The following is a 16239-nucleotide window of genomic DNA, read 5'->3' on the forward strand; positions in this document are numbered from 1 at the left end:
TTTCCCTTTCATTTTGATCAGATTTTTAGCTTTTTTTCTTTTTCTGTAAGCATTAAGTGACATTTCTGCCCAGAATATCTCATCAGTGGTGATTTCTGGGGCGTGACCCAGGTCAAACGTTCAAGGTGTAAGCATAAATTTGTATTCTCCCCCCCCCCCCCCCTTCTCCTCCTCCCCCTCCGTGTATCCACTGCAGTGTTGTTTGCTTATCTTATCTGGAAAACATTAAGCATCCACCCAATGGGTTCTATCCATCACTCATTCAGACAGCCACATAAAAGCAGTTAAAACATGAAAGATTTGAAGCGATAAAGTGAGCGACCCAAAAAAAAGAAAAAGAAATGTTGTGAAAGAAGCAGGACTCGTGTGTCAGTCTGTGTTGAGAAATTGCAGTTAACATGTTGTTGGTGCACCTTTTCATCCGATCCCAGCTTGTTTATTGACGCCATTTTGCTCTTGTGGGATTTGTTTTCCCTATGATAATGAATTGGCTGACTGCTGTGTGGTGGTGTTGTTGTTGTTGTTGTTGTATCTGAGGAAAAGCTATTTTTAATTCCTCCATGGGGGAGCAGGGGGTGCTGGATTATTCTGATGCAACGTGGGAGTAACTGGACAGAAAAGTAACAAGAAACAAAAAAACAGCAACAGAGATTTCTATCTACTATATAGAAGGATGCACATCATGTATGCTCACCACCCACACTGTCTTGGGTCTATGTTCAATGTGTGTTTATCCCACTGTTCAGCTTTTTCTCCTGCACACAAACACACAGACACACACCGTAGCAAACAAGCCAGAGTGCGCAGTCCTTGCCTGTGTTCTCAAAATGGTGTTTATGTGTGGTCCAGGCCTGTACTTGGGCTGTTTATATCCATGGAGAAAGCCATTTGGGTGGTAGCCAGACAGTCTGCCTCTGGCCTTGTCTGCCTGTTGTAACAGTGTAGTACTGCTGCATACAGGGTGGGGGCAATACTGATGAGAGCAGAGTGAAGGTGTTCATTTCAAATTGAGATGCTCAGTATTTAAGTTACCCCCACAGTCAAAGTCAAAATGATTTGACATGGTTTCGATTGCTTTTGTTTTCTAAAAAATCAACTGAGTAATGTTTGACTTGGTATCAGTGTATTCACCGTAATTGTTGGCACACACTGCATCATTTATAACCCAAGTGTTCCCCAGTCTTTACAATACACACAAAAGAAAAATGCACCCGAAACTGCACAAACACAAAATCCTCAATAACTGCAGACACTTGAAAATCAATTTTTAATCTTAATCCTGATTTTTGGCCTCCCACAGTTAAATGAACGCGATCGACCGATATTGGAAATGCGTGCTCCGACAAAAGAACACAAAGCAAACGTAAATCACCGCCTGACAGCACGGCCGCATGTGCCAATCACAGCTGTTCCCTGCACCGCGCAGCTTGAAGTTTCCTGGGCTAGTCCGGACCAGTAACACTACATTAACAGGCAGATATACAACCGATAACAGGCTGTCAAAACAAAAATCTAATGTCGCCAGTTGTTTGGAAATACTTGGGATTTAGGGCAAGAGATGTTAACTGTGAATAAATCACATGGAAAGAGTGCGGCTGAGTGAGTTGTGCGTGCGCCACAGAGCAACACAACTAACTTATTCAATTTCTCAAAACACACCACAAATGGCAGTAAAATGAATGCATGAAGGCCAAGAGAAACACACAGTGGTTGCTAGCGTGATTTGTCAAACGTCATCTTAGTCGTCCGTAGTCGTGCAGCGTATTCACGCCACTCACAAAGACACACTTATTCACCAACACAATCGCATTTGGTCAAAGAAAAGAGCCCATTAAACGAGGGGAGCGTCGAAGGCTCTGTGGCAATGGTCAACATGGTGGACAAAAGAGACGTTATCTCTGTGCACAGTTATTTTTCCAAAACTTGCGCTGTATGCAAAACATTACAGTGGAAAAAGGGAGCGATCTCACAGCTGTCAAGTACTCTGCTTCAGGTTTTAGTCACATCCATCGAGCAGGTACAAAGAAAGAATTATTTTGCTTCTGGGAGAGGCAGTCAGGCAAGGTAAACAAACACCTTATTTGTCAGCAGAGATGTTCTAATTAACAGGAGAATGTAGAAAAATGTGATGGCGTTCTGTTGATTTTAATTTGTGTTCAAGTTTTGAAATGTATGTTTTTCCTGTAACAGACACCCTGATTTAAGTAAAAAGGGGGTTTCTAATTTTATTGTGCAGCATTTGTACATTAGCAAGAATGTTACTGAAAGCAGCGTTATAATTGTGATTTCAATATAGATCAAAATAACAATGACTATCATTTTGGCCATAATGGTGCTTTTGCTGCCATGCTCACCTTTTTAATGTCCTTCTCTTGCCTTTATCTTGCCTTTGAAACCTATTTAACCTTTTGCCCAGTAATCTTTAAATTTTAACCTATAACCAAGCTTATAGAAGCCCTGGAGGCCAGTTTTCTTAATGTTGAGTGTATGACATGCACCCTGCTGATGGGCTATAAATGATATAACAGCTGTTTGAGTAGTTTCACCTTTATGTGATTCATTTGGGGAAGATGTCATTTACTTTATTTGCTTCAGTGAGGAACAAACACACAGTAATGCACACACAGAGTACACACAGTACCGAAGATGAGCTTAACGATTAGGGAGTAAATTAATAACTGTGTGCACACACTATTGCAAATGAGTCTCTTATGCAAGACTCCTGTTTTTTGTAATTTCCTGTGCCTGTGTGCGCGTGTGAACGCTACAACAGCGCTTAGCTCTTTGCCCTGTGGGCTTTCTCCTCTGCCTGCCAGCCCCAGTGTGGTGCCTCTCCTCAGGTTCAGTGAGGCCAATCCATCCACTCTGCTTACATAACCTCCCAGCTCTGACCTAGTGAACCAAAGACCTCAGAATCCCCATTTGTGATTACACATGTGAACCAAAACCAACCGAGGAGTTGTTCACATCTGTTTTTTTTATAAAAAAACAACAAAAAACAGCTAGTTCTAATAAAGGCACTTTATTGGATTTAAAGGATCTTTATCTTTGTGGCTAGATTGTTAGAATTAATAATGTCTGTGTGTGTGTTGGTTTTTTTTTGTATTTTATTGCCAGAAATTGTTTGCCAAACTAGAAACACATTTTCACTGCTTTCACTCGTCCGACTGCTTTCAAAGAAAAAGATTCAAGTCTGACAGCTACTCGTGTGTTTCTTAAGTGCATTGCTGCTGTGACAGCTGTGTTTCCTTCAGGGATAATGCACTTTTCTCTCCTCCAAATGTATGATTGCTGTTTTAATTTAAGGCCTGGAACGATATGTGTGTGCATACATTTGTGATTTTCTTTTCAGTAATGACTCTGTGGAGGAGTTCCTCATGCAACACTCACGGAGTCTGCTTTTCTCTTCTAAAAGCAGAGCCGCTGTTTGTGGAGTTAATAGTTTAGCTGACATAAAGGAATGTCAATTGGAAATGTAATCCCTAATCCCTTTTCCCCTCTAAGAGAACGATGAAGAGTTTTGGCACAGCTCAGCTGTTGTAACTTCTCCTCACCGGAGGACCCGTGTTTACCTCCTCTTCCTACCTTCCCTTCAAAACAGCGTTCATACTTCCTGAACACACATCGAGCACTTACAACTAAGTCAGCACAACCACATGTCCCCATGGCAGCTAAACCCTCCTGATTGACTATTTAAATTGTCCTCATTGTTTCAATTCCAGTTGAGGGGACAAAAGAAGGGTAGCCAGAGAATGGAGGGTTTATAATTATGCCCCCCACCCAAGAGCCCCGTTAAAAATGACAATCCTAATAGACTCTTTCAGACCTAATTATGATTTGTCTGCGGCCGGAATGAGGTGGATGAAAAACTGGTGTAATTGTGGGATTGGGCACATGCCCTGTTGGAGATCTTGGGGAAAGAATGAGCTGTGTTTTCTCCACCTTGTGTGCATGGGTGAGTGTGTCTGTACAGTTTTAAGGCACTGATAGATGAGGGCTGTAAATGTCTGGTATCTGCTCCAGAAGTATTGTTGCCACTGCTGTGGTCATGCCAGTGGTCAGTATTGGATCACTAAATATGTTTGGCAGGCTCAGTCTGTGTAATTGTCCCTCCCTCTGCTGCTCTCCAAAATCCCAGACAGTGTTATTGTGGGGATCTTGAATATACTGGGCCCTCATTCACGCAGGCCTAGAGATCTGTCATTGACCATCTCTCAACCACCAGTCGGTGGGCAAGAAATGTGCATTCCCCAACCGGTTGCAAGCGGTTGCTGGTGGGTTGCTGGCAGGCGATTGCGTGAATCGGTGAAATGTGTTGGTTGCAGTGGTGAAGCGCAACTTTAAATTTGAAGACAAATGTTCTGTTTCCAGTTTGTTTCACTAAAGCTTGCATGCATCTTCCATGGAAACTATAGGCAACTACTGCAGATCTGCTTGTGACAAAAACAACTGTTAAGAGATTTGGTGCAAAATCATCATTTCAACAGATTTCATCGAGCGACGGCTAACAGCCCCTAGCAACCACACCCACCAACTAGGACTAGAATACGGATTTTTCTCTAGTGACCAGAGGCTGCCAAAATTACTGACGGGTCTCTAGGCCCATGTGCTGTTGTGACATCCCCTTGCTTGTCTGAACCTTGCCTTCAGTCACTATTTTATCATTTGTGGCATTTCTCTTCTTTCCCAGCACATCACCACAGCAAATTACAAAACAAATTTTTAGCCTTTGTTTCATTAAAAATATAAAGACTAAATGATTTGTGTTGAACTCTTAGGCTCTTTCACAATTAAACACGCACAGGAAAACAAGCAGCTCGCAACTGTTCAGTTGTACCAATCTGACATTATTTTATTTTTGTTTTGTTTTTTAATATACAAGCTAAATAGCTAGTCCTAACAATTATCTTACCGTAACCCCATTAAATCGGTTCACATAAAGATAAAAGTGTTTGTACATGTTCACCGGTTCATCTCCATTTGCCTGGAATCCAAAAACAAGCGCCCACCCCCATCTTTGCCCTTAGGTGCCCCTGTGGTCTGTTGCCGTTGGCCTGCTGACCCCTGCTTAGGGCAGTAAATTACAGCCATTTAGCTAATGAAGCAAGTCATTAGAAGCTGATTGGGCCGGTGTGCGTACCGCCTTAGTGTTTGTTTGGTCTACGAGACGAGCGTTTGCTCTGTCGCCAAGATAAACGAGGTGTGCATGCTCTGTGTTTGTTGGCGTGTGTGTTTATGGGGGGGAACTAGGGACAATTGTTGGTGCTTTTTGGATCTTGTTGGTTTGTGCATGCGGAGGTCAGATCCACGGTTACAAGCCAGAAAACGTGTAGCAGGAAAAAGTGCCACTGTAATTTTCCCATAATTGTCTGCATTCTGCTTCACATGCTCAAAACCACAACATAAACACTCACTGAACGTGTGTTGTCTTAGCTTCTTATGTTAGTTCTTTTGGAGTGTGTGAGCTGATGTTGAAATGCAGCATTACTTTATGGCTGAATGCAAAGACTGTATTAAACTATGTAGAACAGTTACTTCTGTCAGACCTCTGTACGAAGTTAAACAGAGCAGATGAAACAGCAATTTTCAGGGAATCTGCTGCCACTACACACTTTTTTCCCTCCCTCCCTCCCCCCCTCTCTCTCTCCCCCCTCTCTCCCTCTCTCTCCCTCTCTCTTTCGCTCTCTAAGGGGATAATTAGAAACTGGCAGAGAGTGTAAAAAGTACGATCCAAAACACAACAAGATTTATTATTACCAGGCTTTAGTTTGTGTTTGGAAAGCTTTGATATGTGTGTGCTATTTAAACCGAGTTTTCAAAATAAATGTAACGTGACATGTGCTAACCACATGTCCTCTCGCCAGCCAATAATAGTCACTGCACTTTAAAACGAAAATTAATCTATGTTTAAAGATGTAGTACACGCTTCAGAAAAGGAAGTCGGAAAATTAGGATAATGATTTCAGCGAGTCTGCTTCTTTTTGTTCTCCAAAGCGAAAAGGAAGCCATCAAATCCGTGCCAGTGTAAGTTGTTGGTTTACAGCAATCTTCCTAAGGATTCTTTTTCTAAAGCATGCCGTTTACTCTGAGGTGATGGTTACATAAAGTTGAGTTCTTCAGGATGTAACAGTTATTAGAAAAGCCTAGCCTTAGTCAGGATATCATTTAAAGGGTGACTGTAATCTCACCTACACACACAAATGTTGAATGTATCCAGGCAGCTGTGAAGTAAATGCACTTTGTGGAACACTTTTCACAGATCAGATGAGAAGTATTTTATTAATCTCAAAAGCTGGGAAGTTCTTATGTTAGAGCAGCCAAAGCATGAAGAAGTACCTACAATAATATAAAAAGGTAAAAATACAATGTCAAAGGACAAAATAGCACAGAAATGTAACAAAAATTGCACCAGAAACTGAGTTCGATTGAGCAGAAACAGAAACAGAAAAAAAATTGATACAGTGCTGTCCAAAACTCGGACGGCTTAACAAAGAACCAATTATCATTCAGCTCTTTGTTACTAGCAGCCTGTCGCAAAAACACACCATTTGCTCCAATTTTCTGTACTTGAATCTACAAAAAAACCTCAGTTTGACGAGCATCAAATAGTGCTTTTGCACCTGCAAGGTGACTCCTTAAGAGCTCTTAAGGCTGAAAACCTGGCAAGTGGAGAACAAAAGAAAAACTGTCTACAGCAGATGAACAGTTTCTGAAAGTAACGTCCTTAAGAAATTGGGTGAACTTGAGAAATCGGATGCATCTCTCAGGTCCTGTGTCAGGTCTTTGCTGGGTATTCCCCCCCACACACACAGAAAAGTGTCATCAGATTTTGATCCACCATGCAATACCATCTGCAAAGCGTTTGATTGGTAACGGCTTCATTTATCAGCGTGACATTGATAGAAACACTATCAGTCATGGATTGGCCTCCCCAGAGCCTGAACCTCACTGTTATTGAAGCAGTGTTGGATCAGAATAGACTAAAAGGCAGCCAACATCCAAAGAAGAGCTTTGAATGTCCTTGATCCTGGAGAACTATTCCTGAAGACTACTTCAGGAAATTACAAGAAAGCTTAAATTATTATACATTATTGCACCTTTTTCACCCTTTTCCTCTCAAAATACAGAGAAATGAAGGGTGGTTCAAGTCTTTTGCACAGTACTCTACATATCACCAACACATGATTGCATTACTGTCACTCACTAAAACATTTTATCCGGCCTTTTAACACTTTATGAATTCCAAGTGTAATTTTCCTGCTAAATTATAGCCTGTCCAGAAAGTATAACACCTAATTCATCCACTGAATGTATTACATTCATAAGATGTAAAATGGTCTTACATATATTCAATATATTCTCGAAAAACAAGTGAGCTAATTAAATAATGTGCTTGGATAAATTTAGATCCACTATGTAAATTTAAGTAGGCCCACAGTTTAAGGCAGGCTATTTGAATTCAGCCTATTTTTCAGAGGATTAAGATTATTTTAATTGGTGTATAATCACACATTACTGTTCATTAATTGCCCGTTACACATTGAAACCCCTGAAAAGGGTAATAGACCCACAGTGGTCGCTCATGCTATGTAATCGATTTAGTCATAAACGACCAACAACTTTGTACAAATCCACGGTTTCCTGATCGCAGCCAGATTTAATTAAAGCTGTGAGAATGTGGCATGATCACACATTTCCGTTAAGCACAAATCGACAATCGTAACCATGTAGTTTTAGAATTACATTATTATTACATTATTAAACTAATTGTACAAGTTAAAAAGTTAAAAATGTTAAGTGTGCCCAAGGTCACTCATGCATGTTGCATACACAAGCGTTTTGCACACGGGAGCGGTCGGTTTCCTTCACTTAGTTCTCAGGGGTTTATTACAATAAACAATGGGCTGTTCATTGTCTGCTCTGGGATCCAGAGTTGTACTTGATCTGTAGTATTGGTGAGTACCGATTTTTACAGTCCATGCAGTGAGAGTCCTCGGGAGAAAATCATTTGTTTCTTGCAAAAACCCAACCTCCCAGCGAAAGCCGATAAGATGCTTTGGCATTCAGTTTCTTTAGCTCGATTTCTCACCTCTGCCACCATGTCCTCGTGTTGTTGTTCTTAAACTCAATCCCATCTTCAGAACGAAAATGTAAGTGCACCAAGTGATGTGGTGATATGCTGGGACGACAGACGAACTGAGTACAGACTCACCCAAACATGCCTGCCGAGAGTACCTGCAGCGATAGGTGGAAAACTCATAATCTATTACTCACTTTTAGATTTTTGTATTTGTATTTGTGGTTTTTTGTTTTCTTTTTCTGGAATCAGTTCGAGGCATTGAGCGATTTCCTACTGCGCCTCTGTATTCGTAGACATCACTGCCGTTGCGCTCTGCATGCTTCCCTTCCCGTTCTTTATTCCTGCATGTGCATGACCGGCCCAGCTGTTTTTGCACGCTGATTTACGAGTACAACATTATGAGATTTAACAACATAGCTTTGGGCTTTATGACCTTTTTGTGAGAGCGATTGTATGTCTGCGTCGAGCTAACGGAGGTAATGTTATAGGCAACCCACTGCCAAACACCGTACCGAGTTAGATTTCTCAGATGTCAATGAAAGTGATTGAGTGTGACAGGAAAAGTAAAAAGAAAAAGAGAAAGTTGGTTTTCTTCTCCAGTAGAGTTGGAGATTGACAGTAATCCTGTTTGGAAGAGTGAACGCGACAGATTTGGGATTAGTTCAGCAGCTAGAGAGAGAGCGAGGGAGCAGCGCTTTGTGGAAGAGTTACTTTAGAAACCAGAGTTAGATATGTACATTATATATTTCTCAATAAAACTGTCACCATCAAGAGCCTCTGTGGAAAGACGGCTTGTTGCGTACTTGCAGCGCTTCCAGCTATCTATAAAATAGTTGCTAGTCATCTCTCTCCCTCTCCCTTAGCACCGCGTGACAGTGCATTGCATTGCTACTGCATTGCTACTGATATTGCTAGAACCACAGCGGCTGTTGTCAAACTCTTTGGCCCAGTGAGAAGTTTACAAGACAATGGTCAGCTAACCCACTGACAATGACAGTTCTATAAATGAAGCTGATGGTACAATATCTAATGAACTATTGGGAACGTACTGGGGGGAGCGGGGTATATATGATATATGCATATATCCTGTCGTTCTGTCATCATTCTGACATTGTGCTATATATTTCCTTAATTGTGTTTGTGCATTTCTCCACTTGACTGTCGGCAACAATGGCACTGCTGTGTGCAGAGCAGTTTACAAAGCATCAATAAGCCACCAACTGGGATAATAACAGATGAAAAGCCCCATTATTCTTAAACCCCTGAGCAACTTCTATTTTTGCTATAATATTTCACCACTTACGTGCTGATGTTGATTCCCTTTATGACGTCTGAGATTAAAATGCACTTGGGGCTCCCTAATGCGTATTGTGGTGAAGTAGGACAGCAGACTGGCAATAGACTAAACTTCCAGTTGAGAGGTGTTCTTTTTTTTTTTTTTTTTTTAATTATTTTTAAGTTGTAATTATTTCCTTGCTCCTCCCCCTACTAACCACCTCCCCTCTGCACTCAGGTTCTTCTGCCTTGCCCAGCAATATGGCCTACTTCGGAAGCTCCCAGGAGGAGGAGGACCTGGAGGAAGACGACGAAGAGGAGGAGGAGCAGGTGAGGAATGGAGGTGGCGTACACTCTGCGGGAAGCAGCAGCCAAGCCTCGGCTTCTTCCTCCTGCCACTCGACACCCCGCAAGGGCAAGCTTCCCGCCAGGCAGCCGCTTAATGGGCACGGTAAGGACGGCGTCAGAGTTCGGAACGAAGCACGTCGTGTATTTTTTTTTTTTTTTTTTTTTTTTTTTTTTCTATTACCAAAAGCGCATCTCCCGTCTTCACACGCTGAACGAAGGGGGAATGTTTTCTGTCGGTGTAACGTGCCTCGGAGACCCCGGTGAGAGGAGTTAATGGAGGAGAGAACGCAGAAAAATAAAAGTGGTGCTACGAGATGTAACTGAGGGAAGAGGAGGAAAAGATGGGGCACTCCAGGGATGGGTTTAATATGTACGGAGAAATGGAAACCATGGAAAAGCATCGAGTTAATGTAGGAGCACAGAATGAGTCGCGCGACAAAGAGCCTGATTTTTACAGTTCATGTCAGAGTATGTTTGTGTGCGTCCATGTGCCCATGTGCGCATGTGAGCGATTTCCTAAGCACTGCTGTTTTGAACTGCAGAGGAGGAGGGGGAGGCACAGTCACATGGGGATAGTGGAGCGGCGCATCAACTCTTTCCACCCCAATTAACACTTAGCTTACTAAGCCCTAACAAGGTGTTTATGCACACACTGCAACAGCTGGCCAGGGCCCTTGATACACATACGCAGCACAGTTACAGCATGCCCCTTGGGGCAAATAGACATTTGGATGAATACACATACAGAGTTGTGCAAAACGCTGCAGAAATGTTACATAGAAATCTGCAAATTAACAAGTGGCTTTCTTATATGTTTTTTCCAATAGGAGTTAAATTTGGGTTTTAGCAAACTGAAACGAAGCATGACACAATTTCAGCAGTCTGGTTATAAATAGACTTGCAGCACAGCAGAGCAGATTTAAAAGAATCCAGAATATTTCTACTGTCCCTGTTACTTTATTTATTTGGTTTGTAACGTATGTTCTGACCCCCATTCTTTTTCACATCAATCTTGTCCTTTTATTTATTTTATTTTTCCCCTACAAACCATTAGTCTCATATAGTTTTCAGATATAAAATCCCCCCATAAAGGGCTTTGTATCTAGTTTCACATTTCCTCCATCCCTGACTTTCACTCCCTTCTAAGTCTGTAAAATTACCGCCAGAAAGGATTTGAAAGGTGAACACTTTGCTCAGCCCCCCCCCCTCCCAACCCGGTCATCCTCTCAAGTGGAATGTGAAAGAGGAGAGAGACTACGGGAGACACTGGTAGGATTAAAAGAAAGCGGGAGGGAGAGGTTCGTTGATTTGCTAAACGTTAAACTCTCGCTGCCTTTATGTCACTCGCTCCCGAGCAGTGCCGGCCCCTGGCGTTCTCCTATCTACGCGTACTTCCCCCTCATCCTTTTAAAAACCATCTGTAGCTGCAGTTTTAAACATAAAATATAGTGTGTATGCTACGCATGTGTATAAGTAGCACGCACGGTGGGGTAGTGTAACCTGTTTGAACAAACCCAGGCTTGTTCTGTGCAGGAGGGCAGCTTATTCTTATCTCATATACAAACACTGTTTGCAAAGCACCTCGGCGCCTTCACTGTGATATGCTAAATAAATAGATAAGGGGTAAATCGGTAGATATACTTTGCAAGGGGACGCTCTAGATGAGGGGGGAGAGGGGGGTTAAAGACACTGCAACGGGCATTTAGTGTACACAAGTAGGTGTGAGCACGCAGTCAACGACGACCTGGTCGCTGCTTTGGTTAAGAGTGTTTAAGCTCGTGGAGGAAAAAAACACACGCTCACACCTCGGTACATTTTGTGGTATTAAGATTTGTGTCAAACGTGACACTTTAATATGCAGCTTGGGCCAATCTCCAGCAGGAGGACAGTTATATGGGCTCAATGGGAGGCGGGGGTGAGGGAAATGGGAAAATAGAAATGGCGACGCAGAGAGAGGTTTTATTCTGGGAGGTAGAGACAGGAAAGGCCTGAGATTGTAGGCCATTCATCAGGGCGCCATCCCTTCATTTCTGTCTCCTCTCTCTCTCTGGGCCATGTGCCATGTTGACATAGCTAAATTAAACAGCTTTTATTGGGCTCCGTTTCTTGCTTAGCTCACTTCTCAAAATGTCAGAATTTCTCCCATTTTTCATCGAACCACACGTGCAATGCAGCAAGCATGCACACGCTTGCACACATCAACACGCACTGCTGCTAAAATAAACAAAAAAACATGACATCCACCTACCAACTAACAATGACGCACCTTTCAGAATAAACGCATACTGTGCTGTGTGCGTGTTCGCGCTGCAGCTGATTTTAAGACTCTGTAAAACTTTAAAATTGAGCCTCATAAAAGCTGAAGAGAGAGCCATTCAATGTATGTTAATTGCCGCTCTCCTGTTGGGCTCGCTTAGCATCATCTCGGGGGTGGTTTATGTAGTCGAAGTCTATTTTGAACAGATTCATTGACACGTAGCACAAAGGCGTTTTCATGCCCACCTTAAATCATGCATATTTCACTGATTGGGGCGTATATGTTTGCCAAAAGCCTGTCACCTCAAATGTTTGTGTAGAGTTTTCTATGTGGTCGTTGTGGTTTAGTCCCAAATGGGTAAAACCCATTCTGCTTTTTGGCACAGGCAGATGCTAGGCTGAAAAGCATACTATATGTCATATATATATAAATATATATATATAAATATAAATATAAATATAAGAAGTATGTACTTTTGGAACTTTCCAGTCTCTGCAGTAGCTTAATTATTTAATTTGTTTGTTTGCTTTTGGCTTCCGCAGACTAGAAACTTCTACTCCAGAATCTGGAAAGCACAGAACTGTTTCTTCTCTCCTCTCTCACTCTGATTTTCTTTGAGGCATACGAAAACATAGATGTTGGCAGGCAGCAATTTTTTTTTTTTTTATTATTAAGAATTGCAAAAGCAAAACACCTGATCCTCGTGTTTCATCTTTGCCCCTTCTTCCAGTTTTTCACAGCCACAGTAAAGCGGGGACCAGGGAGAGTCCGAGGCCCAAGGGCGGCGCTCACGGCAGGGATGCGCCTGCCCCGCCGCTGCCACCCCCTCCACCTCCACCTCCGCCCCTCCTGAGAGAACGCAGCGAGCGGGCAGAGGCGCGGGAGCACGCAAGGGAGCTGCAGGCCATGGCCAACAGTAGAGGTTCAGCCAACGGGCTGCCACTGAGGAGAACTTCAGAGGACCTGCGCAAGCAGGTAGTGTGTGGCCAGAAGTGCCCAGCGCTGGTCTCTCAGTATCGTGTCAGAGCTGTGATAGGCTGAAAGGAGATGGAAAAGAGTGAAAACAGTTCCAGAGATTCCCATTTTTATTTACCCATTTTCCATCTTTTTTAAATCTTCCTCTCTGTGGTTTCTCCTAACTGCTCCTGTGTCGTGCTTGCCTACCTTCTGATGTATTGTGGTGTATTTGCAGTGCTTTCTTTACATTACCTCCTTCCTACTTTGCTCTTTTCTTACAGATCTTATTATTTTTAACACTTTTAATTCCTCCTCTGCTCCTCTCCTCCTCTCTTCTTCTCTCTTTGCCTCCCTTCTCCTCCATCCATTGTGTCTGGGAGAGTAATGATTGTGTTTTGGCCTGCTGCGACTGCAGCTATATTTAGTAGTGCTGGCTAGGGGCTGTGAAATCCTGCCTGCCTCTCCATGGCACTTAGCAGGTTTCAAGGAACCCCACAAAGTGAAAGAGGGAAAAACAGGAAAAGGGGAGGCTGGAGATGTCTTCAGCTTGATAAGTGTCATTCCTCTGGCCACGCTGGCTAATTAAAGGCAGGTGACTGCTGAGGCTCCGCATTCGATCGGCTTTCCTTTTTCGCTCCTGCTTCGTCTTTAACCCGCCATATTTGAAATGCCAGCCTTTATTTCGCGGTGGTGTTTTCTCGTTGTTCCACCGCACTGCTGCTGGTGTAAACACAGACATGTGCTTCAGGTTTTTAAAGTGGCTGGAATTGTCCAGCAAACCCAACAAGGAATTTCAATGAGAGTGACTGCCTGCCAAGACAAACTTCAGCCTCACTTACCCACCGGCCTTTGTTCTGCTGTTCTTCCTCTACTCTCTCCCTCGCTCCGTTTCGCACACTGCTGGCACCCAGTGTTATTCTTTTGCTTCTATCGCACGGTGTGTTTTGGTTTTCCTCATGTTCTCTCATTCAGCAATCCTCACTGTCTTCTTTTTTCTTTCTTTCTTTCTTTTTTTTTTTACCAACTTTCATGCTTCACTCTCTCTCTTCTCCTGTGTCAGACAGACTGATTTTGCCCTTGACAACATGGCTCCAATCATTTGGAAGGATTAGTTTTGTTTTTTCTTTTTCGCTCTCCCTCCAATTATCATGAACAAGTTGTGTGTTAACCATGTGTGTTCAAAAGACACACAAATTTAGACACATTACCAACGGTGACAGTTCAGGCTAAGCCATAGAAAAGGTCAAGTGATTTTTGTAGCAGTAAAACAAACTCTGTGGTTGTGTGTATTTAATCTAAAAAAAAAAGGGTAAAACATGATCATAATTCAATTCATGGTCATTCTCACTAATTTAATAGCAGCTTGTATACACAGTTTAAAAAAAACAACATGATTTGATCCATTTTAATTAATAAAAAAAAAAGCAGCAGGACTGACTCCATTGTTTGGAAGAAGACTCTTTAGTTTCTCCGCAGTCTTCAATTAACCTCCCTGAAGGCACCAACTACTGCAAGCCACACTGTGCAGCATGGATAATAAACTTGGGTAGGGCATAGAGTTTGATGAATGCAATTTGCAATTCTGAATACTGAATATGGTCATTCCTCCACTATTTATTCAAATGCCCGTGTTGCATTAATCAGGGCATCCTTTCAAGCAAGCTCCTATGAGCCGGTTAGTAAACTGTGTACGTTGTTGGTGCTGGGCTATTGTGACCTTTCTTCAACTGCTTAAAAATCAGCCTGACCTGCCTGGATTGCGTTGCTTTGCAAGTGACAGGAAATTGAAGACTTAAATCAGATTCATGCCTCACTTTTAAGGTGTTCTGGTGGTTGCATCATAAATCACTCCAGCAAAGGAGACCGTTTAGAGTTCAGAATAGGATTTAACCCACCAGTTGTCATTGCATCACAGGAACATTTGATGGATACGTTTGTACGCTGCGTATCAGACATTCAGCACTGTCTTTATTTTGAGCAGCCATAAACATCAGAAAACACACAAGATGACCAAATCTCTGTATGATCAAAATGCACACACACACATTTTTATGGACTTACTAGAACACACCAATTTACAAAAAAGTAAGTAAATAATTCTGTGCCTGTCAAACACAATAATCTTGCATGTAGGGCCGGATTTTCTGCCTTCCCCTGCGTCTCTTTCTTTTCCTTTCTTTTGTGAGTCAGCAAAGCTTTGAAAGGGTTAAACTTTCTGCTGTCTTATTCTATCCTCTGGCTGGCCTCCTCTCGCTGTCTATCTCCCACCCCACCCCCGCCTTCTCAGGGCCTGCTCCTGCAGATATTGTGTGTTAAAAATCTTCCTGGCAGGCCTCAGCTGGGCTATAGCAACACATGATGTCATCTAGACCCACCTCCTTTCCCCCTCCCTCTCCTTCCCGCTCACGTGCAAATGAACAGTCTCCGGCTGCCTGCCTCCTGCCTCTGTGTGCTCTATTTTTTTTCCTTTTGGCTCTTTATTGTCTCTTATTCTGTTCGTCGTTCTTTTCATTTCTCGCTGCCAGTCGCTATTAGAAGTGAACCTTTCTTTCTTTCATATTCTACCTCATCATCACTCTTGCCTTCCTCCTTTTCCACCACACCAAATAAAAAGTGAGGGAGACCTGCTGAGAGCCCCCCCCCCCCCACCCTTTTTAAGCGAGGCGGTCCTCTGAGCCCTCTTGTGGCAGGAAGGTGTCATGACAGTTTTGTTGTCTCTCACATTGTCAGCAAAAGTTGCTGATTAGATATGACAAATACTTCCCATATTTATCCTGCAGCTTTATGACAGACAGCTGTTTAGACATCGTTGTTGCCCTAAATAACCTGTTGCCTGAAACTTTTCTTATCTGTGGATATATTCTTTTTAGTAGTCAAGTTTTGGAGTCGTAGGAGTTTTTTTTTTTTTTTTTTTTTTTTTTTTTTTTTTGTCACTGTTTATCTCATGAAAACAGCGTTTTAGCCGGCAGACTTACTTTATCTGCTCCTATTTCTACTCAATCTGCATTTACTCCTCCCTCTGCCTTGTCCTCCTGTTTTATTTTTGGCGTTCTTTTCCCTCCATTGTGAGAAGAAGCGTTTGTGTATGTAGGGAGACGGGGGGAGTGATTGACGGAGGCAGGGTTAGGTTTCAGTTCCCCCTTATCTTTTAATGGCCTGGTCTTTGTGTCGGCCCCCCACCACCTGAGGCAAACACAATACAATCCACACACACACACACACACACACACACACACACACACACACACACGTGACACGAGAGCCCTTCAAAGGCGAACCTGTCAATGGACCGGCTGTCACCTCCCTCCTGTGGCGCCCTGGC

General features: G+C 42.8%; 1 protein-coding gene across 2 annotated transcripts in view; it reads left to right on the plus strand.

Annotated features, from left to right (window-relative positions):
* Positions 1 to 16239, plus strand: part of jarid2b (jumonji and AT-rich interaction domain containing 2b) — a 110311-nt gene that overhangs the window by 76613 nt on the left and 17459 nt on the right. For both annotated transcript variants that reach the window (XM_024798392.2, XM_024798393.2), the window contains 2 exons: positions 9594 to 9806; positions 12691 to 12935. In XM_024798392.2, coding sequence (XP_024654160.2) covers positions 9594 to 9806; positions 12691 to 12935 — 458 coding nt within the window. The remainder of the gene's footprint in view (positions 1 to 9593; positions 9807 to 12690; positions 12936 to 16239) is intronic.

This window comes from Maylandia zebra, linkage group LG22, assembly GCF_041146795.1.
Source record: "Maylandia zebra isolate NMK-2024a linkage group LG22, Mzebra_GT3a, whole genome shotgun sequence".
NCBI lineage: Eukaryota > Metazoa > Chordata > Actinopteri > Cichliformes > Cichlidae > Maylandia > Maylandia zebra.